Source organism: Pungitius pungitius, chromosome 14 (genome assembly GCF_949316345.1).
Source record: "Pungitius pungitius chromosome 14, fPunPun2.1, whole genome shotgun sequence".
Taxonomy (NCBI): domain Eukaryota; kingdom Metazoa; phylum Chordata; class Actinopteri; order Perciformes; family Gasterosteidae; genus Pungitius; species Pungitius pungitius.
The window spans coordinates 10,043,867-10,059,065 of record NC_084913.1 but is presented as its reverse complement, the minus strand read 5'-3'; the positions used below and the strand labels follow the sequence as shown (position 1 = coordinate 10,059,065).

Here is a 15,199-nt window from a genome sequence, read left to right as displayed (position 1 = left end):
TTCTGAAAATGGCCATACTTTGGACATCACAGAGCGGTTATATGACTATTATATTCTTGGACCATATAGTACTCTTTGCAAATAACATTAGTCTGGTTGTTTTCCATTCGCCATTTATGTAAAATCCTATTTGTTCTCGGGAGATGTTTTTGCAAGTGCAGAAGTTGGTGGGGGGTTTTTGTTCACTTTTTTTTTTTAAACCCTGCTTTGTGTAAAAGTTTTGTGGTTAAAAAAAAAAAAAAAAAAAAAAAAAGTTTCCTTGTGTACACAATGGGAATCCTATTGTACAAGCTTGATTGACATGTCGTTTTTTGTCTTTAAGTTATCGTTTGAGTGGCATTAGGGCTGTGTACAGAACATCTCTCTTTCAACTGTCTGTCACCTACAGGTCCCACGTTGTTGTAAAGCTCAGGGAGATTAGCCGCCATCCTTTGTTTTAGACCACTTTTCTCTGACGATTATAGAAGCTGTAAATAAACATTTGAATTTGCTATCAACGTGACTCCACTATGAGAATAATTGACTGACGTTATTTCCATTTGATGGTGCAAGATTAACTAAATTAGTATTTTAGTTAACCCTTCGGCGCATTGTTTCCAAGAGACTTAACTTCGGTTTGAATGTGCCCCTACTCCTTTCACTTCACCTGCAGTGGTAAAAGGAAAGCAGCAGAACTTCCTGCTAAGAATATCGCTCGTACAGAATCTCTCATAAGTGTATCAATTGACTTTGTAGAAGCGAGAACAGGCCACATGCAACTTCCTGTCTTCTACTTGCGCGCACACACACACACACGCACCCTATGACTTCTACTTCCAGCAAATTCTAATACTGACGAGTTTTCAAGTTCAAATACAAATGTTCAAACAGATATTCAGCATTGTGCAGAATGTTTCACAATTTGACTGCTTCTACCCATAAAGTGCATCACAATGACATGAGACTAAATGATATGTGAAGAACGCTCCCAAGGACAGCTTGGGCATTTGTTAATAAACTAAGCTTTCCGATCTGTTACTGTGGATACATCTCAGGATTTCCGGCTGTGTACTGTATTAGTGACCCAATAGGTCACGTTTGATTGCCAGGTACCTGGAACAATCCATCACGGTTGCTGGAGTGGGACCTTTTGGAAGGCCCAGAGCCTGACCGATTGTGGGCTGTGTTACTCTCACGGCCTCATGGGCACTTTCTGAAAGGGGAACAATGAACTGACATTCTGTCTTGCTTCCTTCTTCCTGGGAAAAAGGCGCATTAAGAGTTATTAATAGCCCATAGCTGATAGGGGTGGTCAGCAAAAGAGTGTGTGTTTGGCCCAGGGAGCCGATGATGGCCTTCAGAATAGGTTGGAAAAGGATTGTCCTTTGTCCCTCTTACGTGCTCCTTGATCTCAGTGGAAAATGTCATCACAGAAGAACTTAAAAGGACAACCGCAGCCTTTGAATGGATTGCCTAAACGTGGATCCAGATACGTAACCATGGGATGTTTTTCAGACATCAGTGAACTTTTATTTTGTCTTTCAAATATTACTGTGAGGAATTGCGAGAGAGCAATATACTTCAGTTTTAATAAAAAGATTGCAGGGCTTCTGGAGATATGAAAGAAAGGCATTGGAGGTGATTTCCATAGACTTTTCTCAACTAAATAAGTAAGGAACCTTGCTGATTAAAGACTCTTTAAAATGCAACCCGTACCTGAAATCTTATTTGCCCGTACAAACCCGATTGAAGGCCTAAGAAATATGTATCGTGGCCATCTGTTACAACTCCTAAAAAGATCTCACTCTTAAGGAGCCTGAGCCCTATTTTATCGTTTCTGATGAAGTGTTATGTACAGTAGCAAAACCTTCCGTGCTTTTCTCACTGGGGCAAAGCTTTGAAAAAGTAATGTGACCTACGTTCATGAACTTAACCGGATTTAGCGACAAGTGAATCCTTATGGCAGCTGAAAGTTATGTTGGCAAAAACTGTTAAGCTACACGCTACTGGCTTTATTTTTTGTAGTTCATATTTTGACAAATACACTGAATCTTATATTAGTGTTGAATCTCTTTATCCAATTTGGAAATAAAGCAAATTATGTTTTCCCAAAATATCCAACTAAGGTATTAAGGTTTTACCATTAACTTGATGTTTTATTGCCCTTTTTTCAATATTTTATATTGAGATTTAGATCAAATTTTCAGAGGTTTAATGTATTTTTACACTGAACACGCCCTCATGTTTTATTGCAGATTTCAATCATTTTATTTGTTGTGTCAAAGTATTTTTTTTCCTATGAACCACTATGCTGGTGGTCAGAGGTGACCGCATTCATTCTGCAAAGGTCAGTGAGAGTCAATGGGCACTCAGTGACACATGGGAACGGAGTGTGTCCCGTACACCAATGTTGGTGCGAGACAGTGTGTGTGAGAGCGTGCGTACAGCGATGTTTTAAAACTCTGGTCCGATCCCTCTGAGTGAAGTCACTGATAGCTCTTCTAGCTCATTCTTGGAATTCTTTCCAATGGAAACAATTCCATCGCTGATCCCAGTGTGTCAGCAGAGTCTGACCTGCCAACCCCTGAATTCTCCCTGACTCCCAGCTGAAGTCCACATTAACGCTGTTTCACAGTCAACCCTCTACTCACACCATGTACCCATAACATACCCCCCCCCCCCTCTTCAACCTGGTATGTCATGAGGAAAGAATTAATGCTTATCCAGTGAACTCTTTTTCCACTCCCTGTCTTCACTTTTTTTTCCTCTAAAGTTGTTGTTTTTCTTGTTCTTTCTATTTTTTGCTCTCCCAGACTTTTATCCCATTTTGTTGTTTCAGCAAGTTTCCCATACTTACACGACAGTATAAATGTACTCTGCATTCCCACAGTGCAGGTTATGTAAGTCAACATTTCATTATAAACAGGCGCCCCCGTTCTTATAACCGTGCTGCAAACGTATTGAATAAAACCGCCACGGTTTACATGCATGCAAGACTGTGTCTGAGTATTTGTGCAGAGGGGCACGTGTGTGCGGAGGTTTTATGTCTAACCGTGTCTGTTATTACAATGAGTGCTATGTGCGTAAGGGAAAGATTCTTTTCCCATGGTTCCTCAAGTGTGAGAAGAAAGTAGAGCTCTCAGGACATGAAGCAAAAACTCTGCAAGTTATTTATAACCTGTACAGAGACGGCCCAGCAAGCGTAGACACAAATCTGGCGCTGTCAACAAGGGAAGAGCTAGAATAAGATATGCTGAGAGGCGAGCAACAAGGAGGAAGCATGAAAGGTGACGGGGTCAGCAAAGGAAAATGGAGGATGTTGAGGAGGTAGAGGAACTACACCGTGACATGGATAAACCACAGGTTAGACCTGTTGTCTCTTGGTGGCCATCTTGGATAAGACTTAATGAGGTGTGATTAAGTGCAAACAAAGCAAAAATGACACTCGACAACTTGCTTCGTGTCTCCACATGTTTGATGAAGATTGTACCTTCCAAAATGATACTGCAAACAGCACAGGTGGAAAAACATTTAAAAAAGGGAAGTCAGTTTGTTTTAAACTGGAATTTCTCATCAACCTATTCTCTATTTAACAAGTCATGCTTTAATCAATATAAGTCTGCTGGCACCCACACCTTAATGCACTTGCAAAGTAAGATGCTCAGCTTCATGCTGCCGCTCTTCTAAAAGCTGTTGTTGATATAACAGCTTATGACCCTTCCACTCTAATCTAATTATTGCCTAGAGACCACAATGGAAAAAGGGAGGAAAGATACAAGAGATAGGACAATAGACATAGACGGAGCTAACACTCAAATGAAGATGCCAAACTGGAATTACAGTGCTGATAAAGGTGTGAGGCCGAGACCTGTTGTAAATGTAAAGAGGAAGTGAAGTGAAGGAGAAGAAGACTCAAGTTTAATCATCCGTGTCTCTTCTATGAATAGAAGCACAAGAGGTCACAAGAAGCAAGAATGTTTAAACAAACAAAAAAAGAAAACTACAAGAGTTTTCCCCCAATAAAGCCTTTTAAAGTGCCATCAATAGACTCCATTCAAAACAAATAAAACATAGTGTACAGGGCCTAAAACAAGTCACTCTGTTTGGCCCACATGGAATGGCATATCTAAGGTAAATTACTGTGGCTGGTTTCTATATTTATCCGTTGCATGTCTTACCACCCATGTTGCTTTTATCAGCAAACATAGCTTAAGTGTAGATGTTTTATGTTTTTAATGGATTCAAACGACTGTGATTCTTACCAGAGGGCATAAATATGTGGAATTCCTCGATGAAATATGATTATGAGTACTTGATCAAGTTGCTTTGGCTAAATTATCTTGGACAAGCGTCATTAATCATGTGGACGTGCTTCTCTGTTGAAGGTGAGTTGGCACTAAAGTGAAAAAATGAGAACTTGTTTCAAAGCTAAGTTTTTCCGTTCCCCTTTTGAAGTGATGCGTTGACCCTTGAAAAGTTTATACTGACCAAACTATACAGTTCACTCAGTCTCTCAGATAGAGTGCATGCCATAGGGAGCAGGTCATGGAAATGTCTTGAGTTCAACTAAGTGTACTCTCTCTTTTACCTTGTCTGTCAGTCTGACTCAACCTCACACACACTCACACACAAGAGAGAAAATGTGCATGCTCGGATACGCTTAGATACGTTGACCAACTACGCACACAAACACACACACACACACACACATCACTGACTGCTGAGGTCATTTGTAACAGTAGAACACCTCATAACTGGGTAAAAGAAACAAATGACACAAGCTACATGTTATATTACTTTAAAAGGCTATGTTGGGAGACTCAGTCGAGAAGTCTATCATCAATATCATGCTTGAGATTTGATCTGACTTAGTATCAACGAGGAGTTCTTGTGGAAGAACACCGCAATGCGAGTGAAACCTCTTGAGCTCTTAGAGTATTGTTGAGAACAAAAATGGTTACGAAAGTGGGACTACTTTTCCTTTCATTTTAGTGAAACCTGATTGAATCAATGTAAAGGCTTCTGGGTATTTACTTTTCAACACCTCCAAAAGGGAATGAAAGAGTAACTTCTCTGTGTGTTGTGAACTATGTTCATTATTAAGATGTATAAATAGAGGACAAAGATGAAGAAGAAGAAGAAGAAGAAAATGAAGAAGAGGAAGATATTTGATACTTTATTAAACCAGCAAGGGGAAATTCAATTAGTTTTATAATGAAAAGGATGATATTTTGATAAGGTAATTAGATCAATCTTTTTTTTTATCACTCTTTTAATTAAAATAGCAAAGCTGCCTTAACTGTATTAAAGACCTTTTATGGGGATTGCCAACTTAATCTCAATGTGTAGGTATAATTTTAGAGGGTATTGCGATTTCATGCTACTTTATGCTTCTAATTTACTTTATCTTGAGGAAAAACATTGAAGTTTTTACTTAACTACATTTATACAATGGTGAAGATTATGATCAGTAAAATACGATGTAACATTACAGATTGAACTGTTTTATACAGTAGCTACAAATAGTTCCACCTCTGCCAGCTACAACATACAAACTCCTGCCAGGCATTAATACAACTAAGTTAATATATAACACTCTTGGGTATATTTTCCTGCGTAATGACCACTTAATGTGCATTTTGCTGGTAATACGTTTACTGTCACTGCAAGCAAGCACGTCTTCCTCAAGCCAGCGTCTTCTGCTCTTTCTTTGCACCTCCTACAAAGACCTTGAGTGCAGGTGGTTTGACTGCAGCTTAAACAACCGTAGTCACTTTCAACACGTGAGATCTGCATAGCATTCAGTTTACCAAGGTTTTGCTCCACATGCTCTCTGCGGTTTACTGTCACCTCCTCGAAGACTGTAGGTTGCAGAAGCAGCGCCCCCTGTTGATGCCCGGGTGTAAGGACAGGGTAGAGGTAACAAGTTGAAAGGTTGTAAAACGGTAAAACGGTAAGGCGGCAGTAATATTACGTTACGGCAATTAAATAACGCGAATTCGCCGTGGGCTAATTCTATCTTGCGAAAAAGAGATTGGTTGTGAAACAACTCAAACGAGCGTCAGCTTCGAGGATCAATAATGCTTACAAACGTTGCTAGTTAGCTACCGTTAGCTAGCTGCTAGCTGGCTTGCTAAATTGCTATGTCGCAACCAAGTGCTTGGAGCTAGCACAGCTAGCTTTAGCTCACCTAACTGAAATTAACTTTGATACAGGAGGAAAACAAGAAAGGTGTGTATGTTGCCGCCCTACATTTTGTATCCTCTATTACACAGTAGTTCATGCAAGACGTGTTAAAAGTGCAAGTTAACTATTGCTAACCAGAGCTAGCTTAACGTTATGTTTTATGGTACATATGGTTTGGTGTATTAGCATTCGCCCTGTTGTTTTACATTAGCCCGGATATAACTGCACGGACAGCAAGCGATTTACTCTCACTTTCCTAAGTAACGTAAAAGGTTAACGTTATTACGATATATTGGTAACGGCGAAGTGTCCTTATTAGTTCCTACGTGGTCACGCTAGTGCTGTCATAATAGTGTCGTAAGCTATTCCGTCATCTATTATGACTCCACAGCGTTCTCACCATTGTTTATCTTAAGTTATAGGACTGTCACTCATTTGCATGGAAGGCTTAGGGATAATGTAATTATTTACGAAGCATCATGCTAACCGAAGGGATTATTATTCATGCAGCAACATGCAGACGGAAAATGACACATTTAAGTTTCCTACGCAACGTTGTATTCTCAGACGTCTGCCCTAATTAATGTGTTTTTCATACGCAGATTATTATCATGGTTGTTGTTGTTGGCAGTGAATATAAGAAATGTTTTATATCACCATAAACATATGGAGTTTATCCACTGTGAATATATGGAGCATATCCACTGTTAGTTATTGCCCAGTCATTTTTCTTATTTGTTGTTTTGCTACTGTCAACAAATATCAAAAACAGGATTTGGGGATTTTTTGTAGGTATTGAGACATTAGTATCATATACACATACACACTAAGCAAGTAAAACATTGTTTCTTCTTCTCTGTTGTAAAGTAGACATTTACTTTGCAATCCATTTTTCTGCATTTACCTTTTTTCCTTCATGTCACTATGTTAACAAACACACACACACACTGCTCATTGTTTAGCACAGACATGCTTGAGCTCTTCACTTGGGCATTTTATGTAAGGATGTATGTTGGCCTAAAAGAAGCAATGCCAAATGATGTGAAGATAAATCAGACTTTAACTATGAGGAGTATGCTTTGCATTGCGTGTGGCCTTGGGTCCTTGGGTAAGAACTTTTAGGATCATTGCTATTTTGATTAAGTAAACATTAAATGAGCTTAAATGGATGGCACTAATTTAATGTTTAGAGAATGAATATAAAAGCGTTTCCGTGGATGCCTTAAATAAATAGTTTTAACACCCAGCTGTCTACGCCAAGTGGAAGAACGTGTTAGTGACATCAAGGGAAATGTTCCATTTCACATCGCTCGCTGCAGGTGTGTCATGCCTTTTCGCTATATTTATGAATAAGCTTGTCTGCACTTTCCAGGAGCCACCCAAGGGTGTGCTTTATGTGCGTGTGCTGAGCCAGCCTGTTTTCTCACCTCTCTCGTGCCTCACATCTTTCCGTTGTTAAAACCAGTAACCCATAAATCCTTATTGCTGGCATGATCATGCACGCAAACACACGTGCATCTTTTTAAATGCACCTTCAGCCGCTTTGGTGGCTGCTACACAGCAAAATCCTTAGAGTTAATTTTTCGGTGTTAGGCAAAAGTGTTGAAGTGCAGAGTTTAAATCACACTGCAAACTGTTACAGAGTCAATTGTACGAAAGAGCTGGAGTCAATATCCAGTGTCAGGATCAGATTCATTTGCAACACTTAGTAGAGTTAAACTAACTCTTTGGTAGGATTGAAATGTAACTACAGTGTCACAGTTCTTGGTATCTGGCTTAACTCTATGTAATATGGCGCAAGGATTGGTGAGGGTGCGCCAGGAACCACAGGGTTGTTGGTTCGAACCCTGACTCACCCATGTTCCATGTCAAAGTGTCCTTGAGCAACACACCTAACCCTGAATTGCTCCTTGGTCTAAAATGTAAACACCATGTGTTAACATAAGTTGCTTTTGATAAAAGCATCAGCTAAATGACAATGCTAAGCAGATTTATTTTGACACTTATTCCAAGTTAAATTGTTAACTCTTTGTTGAGTGTTAACCCTGACAAGATTGGGACAATATAAACACCAGCAGAGTTAAAATTGAATCTCACAGAGTCAATTTAAGTCTCTGAAATATGCTGTGTATGAGACTTGCTCCGTCATGATGATGCACAGGGTGTGAACCAGGGCGGGCTTATGGGAGTGTTGGGGGAAGGTAGTTCAGACTAACAGCTTCATAACAATTATTGAGGTGGAAAGTGTGAGCCGCAGTTCATCTAAGGGGAGAACAACACCTGCTGGATGAAACGGTTCCCTGTGGCACCAGCTCAGACTCCCTGTGTCAGCAAGGCCGAAGCCTAAATCAAATCAACACTCACTGTGCTTCCCCTTTTGACCTTATTCTCTCCGCACGTTCAAATTCACTTGCTTCAGTGCTTGAGTTGACTTGAGTTCATCTCATTGTGTGGTTAGATTGTTTGAAAAAGGTTGCATTCTTTTCTCGTTCATGAGCTAGATCCTACATCTTATTCTATCACACAAACTAAATCAACACTTTTGGGGTTTATTTAGGAGGAACTTCATCACAGGTGCAGTATATTGACACATTTCACATTTAATTGACTTCCTCCATGGCAGTTGGCCTTCCTGAGAGTGTTATTTATCCACTAACCCCAATTAAATATTTATGTTTGTGTACATAAAAAAGTATTTCTGTGCTACGTGGCTAGTCAGGCTTTTTAAAGGTTGTGCAGTCAAAGGTAATTTAAATTATTGTGGAAAGGGATTGAAACACCTCTGTGTACGACATTTTAAACCAAGTATAAAATAAAAGCACAGTAAAGCTTAAGCTTTTATTAGTGTGTAATTTTGTTTCGTATTTTATTCCACTAAGATCAGGGTGCTCAGAGATAACGGTCAAAGCTTCAGGTGCACTCAATTGATTTGAATTGAACCCCCATCCCAGTGCATGTCATTTTATTATCTTTCATCCATACATATTTTGTTGATATTAATTTGATGATAAATCTGAACAACTCATATATTGAAAAATGTCTAAAATATGTCTAAAAATGCCACGGCGTGGAACCCAGTTGTGCAATGCGATGGTACGGCAAAGTGTCTGACTCACATTTTGCTTATATCATCTCATGGTGTCATCATATCAGCTACACCGAGCTCAATGCTATAGTTTAGTTTCACGCCCCATAATACACTCTTTGAATCTCGTCTCCTTCCTCTACCCCGCAGATGGCTGTGTCCGTGCGAGGCCTGTACTTTGTGGTCACCCTTTTTTTGGCCAGTTTCTTCGGAAGTGTCTTCATGCTGGGTCCGGTCCTGCCTCTCATGCTGCTGTCTCCTGCTTGGTACCGCTGGATCACCGATCGCATCGTCGCTACCTGGCTCACTCTGCCTGTGGTGTGTGCACCAGCTTATTCATTGCTTAGCCCACTAATGTGCCATGTTACCCGTGTCTGACACAGTCCCATTAGTCACATTTCGTCTCTGTGGAATCTTTGTAATGATATTTTATTTTGACCATACGTACATTTGATTTATTTAGATTGCCCTTGAGAGCAGTTATGCAAAACCTGTTTATAGTGACACCACAAATCGAAGGCATCCTTTTGTGTGCATTCTTCTCACCTTTGTCTCTCTTAAATCTACCCACACCTATCACCTTTACTCTCCCCAGTCCCTCCTCTCTCCCTCTAAATCCCTTTTCAACAACCACTCTTGTCTCCCCCTGATCATCAACCTCTCTGTTTTTCTCCGTCTCCCCAACCCTTCCCACTCTGTTCCTCTGGTCTGCTTCTCCTTCGTCCCTCCGCTCCGTAGTCGTTGCTGGAGCTGGTGTTCGGGGTGAAGGTGGTGATAACGGGTGATGGCTTCATTCCGGGCGAGCGAAGTGTGATCATCATGAACCACCGCACCCGACTGGACTGGATGTTTCTTTGGTGTTGTCTGCTCAGGTACAGCTACCTTCGTCTGGAGAAGATCTGCCTTAAGGCTGCCCTGAAGGCTGTGCCTGGCTTCGGTGGGTATTCGGCGGGTTCTCCGACCTCTCCTCTACACACAGACTTTCTCACCCCCGCAGGCCAGGATACAATTTAAGATTTACAAAGAACTGCTTCAATTTCTTGGTTTTTTTTCATAGCTGTTTTGACTCCTCCCTCTGTCAATTATTAGTATACACTTGTTTTTCACAATGTCCTTTTCTTAAGTTTCCATCATTTTCTCAGCCCAGTTACAGCTGACTGGAGAGAAAACGGAAACATCAAACGGTTTTAGTTTAGTTTGATGTTACGGTTAAAGTCAAACATAAAGAAAGAAAAAAAAAATTTCCCTGCGAGAAGATGCTGGTTTGACAAACCTGATATCCGCCGGCACTATATTAAAAATAAATGGTGGAAAAATGTTTCTGGGGAAATATGACCCTAACACTGCCCACTTTTGTACCGAATCTATTAGGAGAAGCAATCAATCCCACATCCGTACTTTGCATGTATTCTCCAGGCTGGGCCATGCAGGTGGCCTGCTTCGTCTTTATTCACCGTCGTTGGGAGGAGGACAAAAAGCACATGGAGAACATGCTGGACTATTTCTGCGACATCAGAGAGCCCCTGCAGCTGCTACTGTTCCCGGAGGGCACAGACCTCACCGGTAACACAATAAAACAATGCAACACACCATCCATTCACGGGACAACTTGCCCACATTTCAGGTTCTTCTTCTGCGAACATGTTACCCACAGCTCAGTTCTCTAACACCTCTGCACTGACACTGCTATGCAAACACAGTTCCCAGGTGATAAGGCGTACCAAAATCCTGTGACACACACCACGTACATTCATTTCTGTAAGAATGCTCTGATCTCCCCGTGCGACATCAGCGTCTAAAGCCCTTTCATTCCCCCACTAAGCCAATCAATGTCCTGAGTGGCTTTACCCGGGGAAGCTTAACTGCCCTTTACATATCATGATGTCATGAGGTGTTCAGTGAAGTTGCCTCATAATTGGCCGACAGATTTATGGCTTTAGAGATGCTATGCTTGATACTGCGCTTGTTCGTCTTGCATGCATTTTAATTGCACTGAATTGAATACAAGATTGTTTAAGAAGTCACAGCTTTGAGCAGAGGCCTGATGACCTTGAATCTCTCCAGCGTCTTTTTGTGCATATGACTAATGAGTCAATGATATAGTTTCCATGTTTGCAACAGGTTCCTGGGAAATGTTAATGAATGATCATCTTTCCTGTGATTATTTCCCCGGTGGTTTTTACTAATGTGTAAGCGTTTGTTACTGGTCATCTGGCAGAACCCACATATTATTTGTTTAACCGCTTTTTCTATTATAGTTTACTGTTATTTCTTTCTGTTATTGTATGTCTTGTCAACCAAGTTTTCCTTATTATCATGAACAAACTTAATAACCATACCATATCATATTTATTACATATTTCCCATACAAAGTCAAATGAATTCAATTAGAAGTCTTAATACTGCTGGCTTTTTAAGTCATCAAAATCACCTGAAATATTGTACATTGGATGTTGACATACTGCATCATTTTAATATCATTAAAAAAATAAAATAACACAGTCTTAATCAGTCGGACATGACATTTTCGGCTGTGCTTTAAAATAAGTAAGCAATTATATAAGTGTATATTTCCTTGCCTGCAAATAATAGATTGCATACCCATATCTGATTGCTTCCCCTAAGATATGGGGATTCCAGTTGCCAGAGGTTCATAATGTACATTGTGTCTCTTGCAGAAAATACAAGGGCAAAGAGCAATGTGTTTGCTGCCCAGAACAACCTGCCAGAATTTGAGTATGTGCTGCATCCCCGCAGCACTGGATTCACCTTCATTGTGGACAGACTACGAAAAGGTTCAGTCATTCCTCCAATCATGAAATGTCAACATTGCATATGGTTATACAGATGTTATACATATGGTTATACAGATGTTATACAGTTATTGTTATCGAACAGCATTGCGATGGAAATATTCAGCCAGCATTTAATCCCCTGATGCAGTTTGTTTGGGAGGAATCACACTTGTAATTCCTCAGCGTCTCGGGCCTGTGCTTCATCCTGACCCGCCAGCCATTACAACACCCGAGAGAATCTCATGTTTCCCTATGAGCTAACCGTGGCAGTCCTCCAGGGCTCTTAAATGCCACCTCTGGTCCTGCCGTCTCATCCCCCCCACCTGCTCTGGATGCTGAACACGCCGCTAACTCTCCACGCAGGTGCTGCGAATTGGTGTGATGTCATCCGAAGCAGCTCATTCTCCTCTCCCCTTCCGTGTGCTGCTAACTGACATGCTGTCCAGGTCCACTGTGCTTCTCACAGCTCTATTTTTACTGGGGTAGAGCTGAGCAGTGCGGTAGCAGGCGCTGGCAGGTGTCATCCTGTCCATCTGATATGTGTGTGCTGTAAGGGCACGGCGGATCAGTGATGACAGTACGAAGCTCATGGTAGTTTTGAGGGCACGTTTTAAGTCCCAGGATAATTAGAGCTACGCTTGTAATGTAGCTCAGGGCCGGGATCTTGAAGGGGGCATAAAATGGATCCAACAACCAGTGTGTATTTGGGAAAAGAAGTAATAAGAACAAGAAGAAGAAGAAGAAGAATAGTATGTTACCCTGCAATGTCATTGTGTTTTTGTCCATAGTCCTTTCACATCTATATCAATGACAATGGTTTTGCTCATCAGAATATCATTTAAACCTGCATCCCTTTTTCTAGGAGATAACCTGGATGCTGTCCATGATATCACAGTGGCATACCCCAAGAACATCCCCCAGACAGAGCGCCACCTCATCCTGGGCCTTTTCCCGCGCGAGATCCACTTCCACGTCCGCCGCTACCCGGTGACCTCCCTGCCCGACTCCTCCTCCGACCTGGAGTCTTGGTGTCGAGACCGCTGGGCCGAGAAAGAAAGCCGACTGCGCGACTTCTACTCGGGGCAGCGGCGGGGCTTCGGCGGGGACGGCGTCGCGCTTGTGCCACCTTGTAAGACGGAGCTGCGGGTGACTCTGATCAAAGCGGCCTCGCTGCTGTACTGGAGCAGCTTCATCGCTCTGTGCTTCACCGGCCTGTGGCTGTGGGCTCCGGTCAGGCTCTACTTCCTGGTCATGGTCGGAGTGTACACGGCTCAGCAGAAGCTGGTCGGCGGGTTGGAGCTGCTGGAGTTGGCCTGCCATCGGTTCTGGAAGTCCATGGCAGCCGCCGCAGACGAGAAGGGTAAGGTGCAGAGTGGGAAGATGCAGTGAGGATGGAGGACGAGGTCGACTGGACAACGATACGTTTCCCATCTATGCTCGGCAGGGACACTGAGGACTCAGTTGTCTCGGCCTGTTCAGTCCATGCTCCGTGCCTCAGAAAAGGGAGTGATGAGTTAACTCCCCTGCGGTGTGCACGGCTTCAGCGGCGAGGCCTTACCTGGCTGTTGAAAGAAGAAAAAGAGGAATGTTATTTACATTTGTCGTTGTTTGATTCAAAGAATGTATCGCACACACGTTGTAGGTCTCTCGCTCTTTGTACGTCTCTCCACGTATGACCTTTGGTCTTCAGCTTGCTCAGTGCATTTTATTAGTTTATGTGTTTTATTGGAGTTGTTTTATTCAGAACCTCGTGTGGACGTACGTCATGAAACAATGCTCTTAGTATTTGTTATTCCGTTGCCATGTCTTCGAAAGTTGTTTTATTGGATGCTGTGTTGCCCTTTGTTATATATCTGTGTCATAAATCATGGAGCAGAGCCATAGTGCAGACCACCTGTACATATGATACCTCGACTCTAACCAATATTCAAACAAGCACTGCAATTAGCGGGATTAGACTGAGGCAACTAGTTAAATGAGTCAAATGTTTAGTGATTCAATTAGTCGTCTCTACCAAGGAAAGAAAAGTTTCCCAGAGAATTTTAAAGGAATATACAGGTATAAATGTATACCTTTGTTTACCTTTTTTGTGTTTAATTACTCTTTTATACAAATTTGTGAATTAGTACGTGATTATAGATGTATGATCTCTGTAAAGGTCTTGAAATCTGTTTTTCATTATTTTTGTTTGCTCATGTAGCTTTTGCACATAACAGCCAAAGGATGAGAATTGCAGATGGGGACTTTAGGAAGAAACCAAACAGAATGGGGTCTCTGTGTTGTTAGGAAAGGGTCCCCTCATCCAACACCGGCAAGGATACCCACAGCTACACTGAGGTAGCATTATGTCATCATGATCAAAGATCCGACTGAGATCTTATGTCTGCAGAAGCAGATGAGCTTTGTGCCCTTTCTGGGAGCGAAGGGATGCCTTTTAGAGGCACAATGGGGTGGAAGAATGTCCTGTTGGTACAACATTGCCCCTCCATGCACAGGGTGGCATAGAGAACCAGACTTGGAGTGGAAAACTGGCCACGAACTTGACCTAATCCAAAAAAAACCCTGTAATGCCCACCTCTGCCCTCTGCTCAATTAGCACACGACAGCTGAGAAAGCCCCTCCAATTGTGCCAAAAAAGGACAGGAATCAAAACGAGATTGGAGTGGCGCTTTCACCACGCGTATAACCACTAACTCCGTTTACCATTTCAAATCATGTTAATCCCGTGGGTCTGGAAACATTTGTGTCTCAGGCCGTCCGTAGCACTTTCTGTAACACTGCGATCAAGACCATCAACCAATTTCTGAGACAATTGTCTTTGACTGTCGTTTTTCTTTTTTTATATGAATCTGAAGCTCATGTATGTGTAAAGAGGCTGTCTCCAGTCACTGTGATCCAGCTGTTTTAACAATTTTACCATCAGCATGTTTACCAAACATGGTACTATATATCAGTCTCATCCACCCCGAATCAGCCAAAATCTCCTTGTGTTGTTCTGTACCCTGTGCTGTTTTTCTGCTCATTTTACAATCACTTGATCGCTGATGCTGGACCTATTTAAAGTCACTGTCCTCAGGTAAACAAGAGTCGGTCTCTTACAGGAGGAAATATATGTATACAAATATGTATATGAATAAATATGCTATATCAACGA

At 41.7% G+C, this 15,199-nt stretch overlaps 1 protein-coding gene across 2 annotated transcripts; it reads left to right on the top strand.

Moving 5' to 3' along the window:
- Positions 1-5,850: 5,850 nt before the first annotated feature.
- Positions 5,851-15,199, top strand: lclat1 (lysocardiolipin acyltransferase 1). Of its 2 annotated transcripts, none has more exons than XM_037486044.2 (6): positions 5,851-5,932; positions 9,401-9,568; positions 9,989-10,187; positions 10,667-10,813; positions 11,929-12,045; positions 12,908-15,199. In XM_037486044.2, exons 2-6 carry the CDS (start codon positions 9,401-9,403, stop codon positions 13,432-13,434), a joined length of 1,158 nt encoding a protein of 385 aa, XP_037341941.2. In that variant the 5' UTR covers positions 5,851-5,932; the 3' UTR covers positions 13,435-15,199. The 2 variants fall into 2 exon arrangements, with proteins under 2 accessions (XP_037341941.2, XP_037341940.2); XM_037486043.2 differs by having other exon boundaries at positions 5,865-6,210.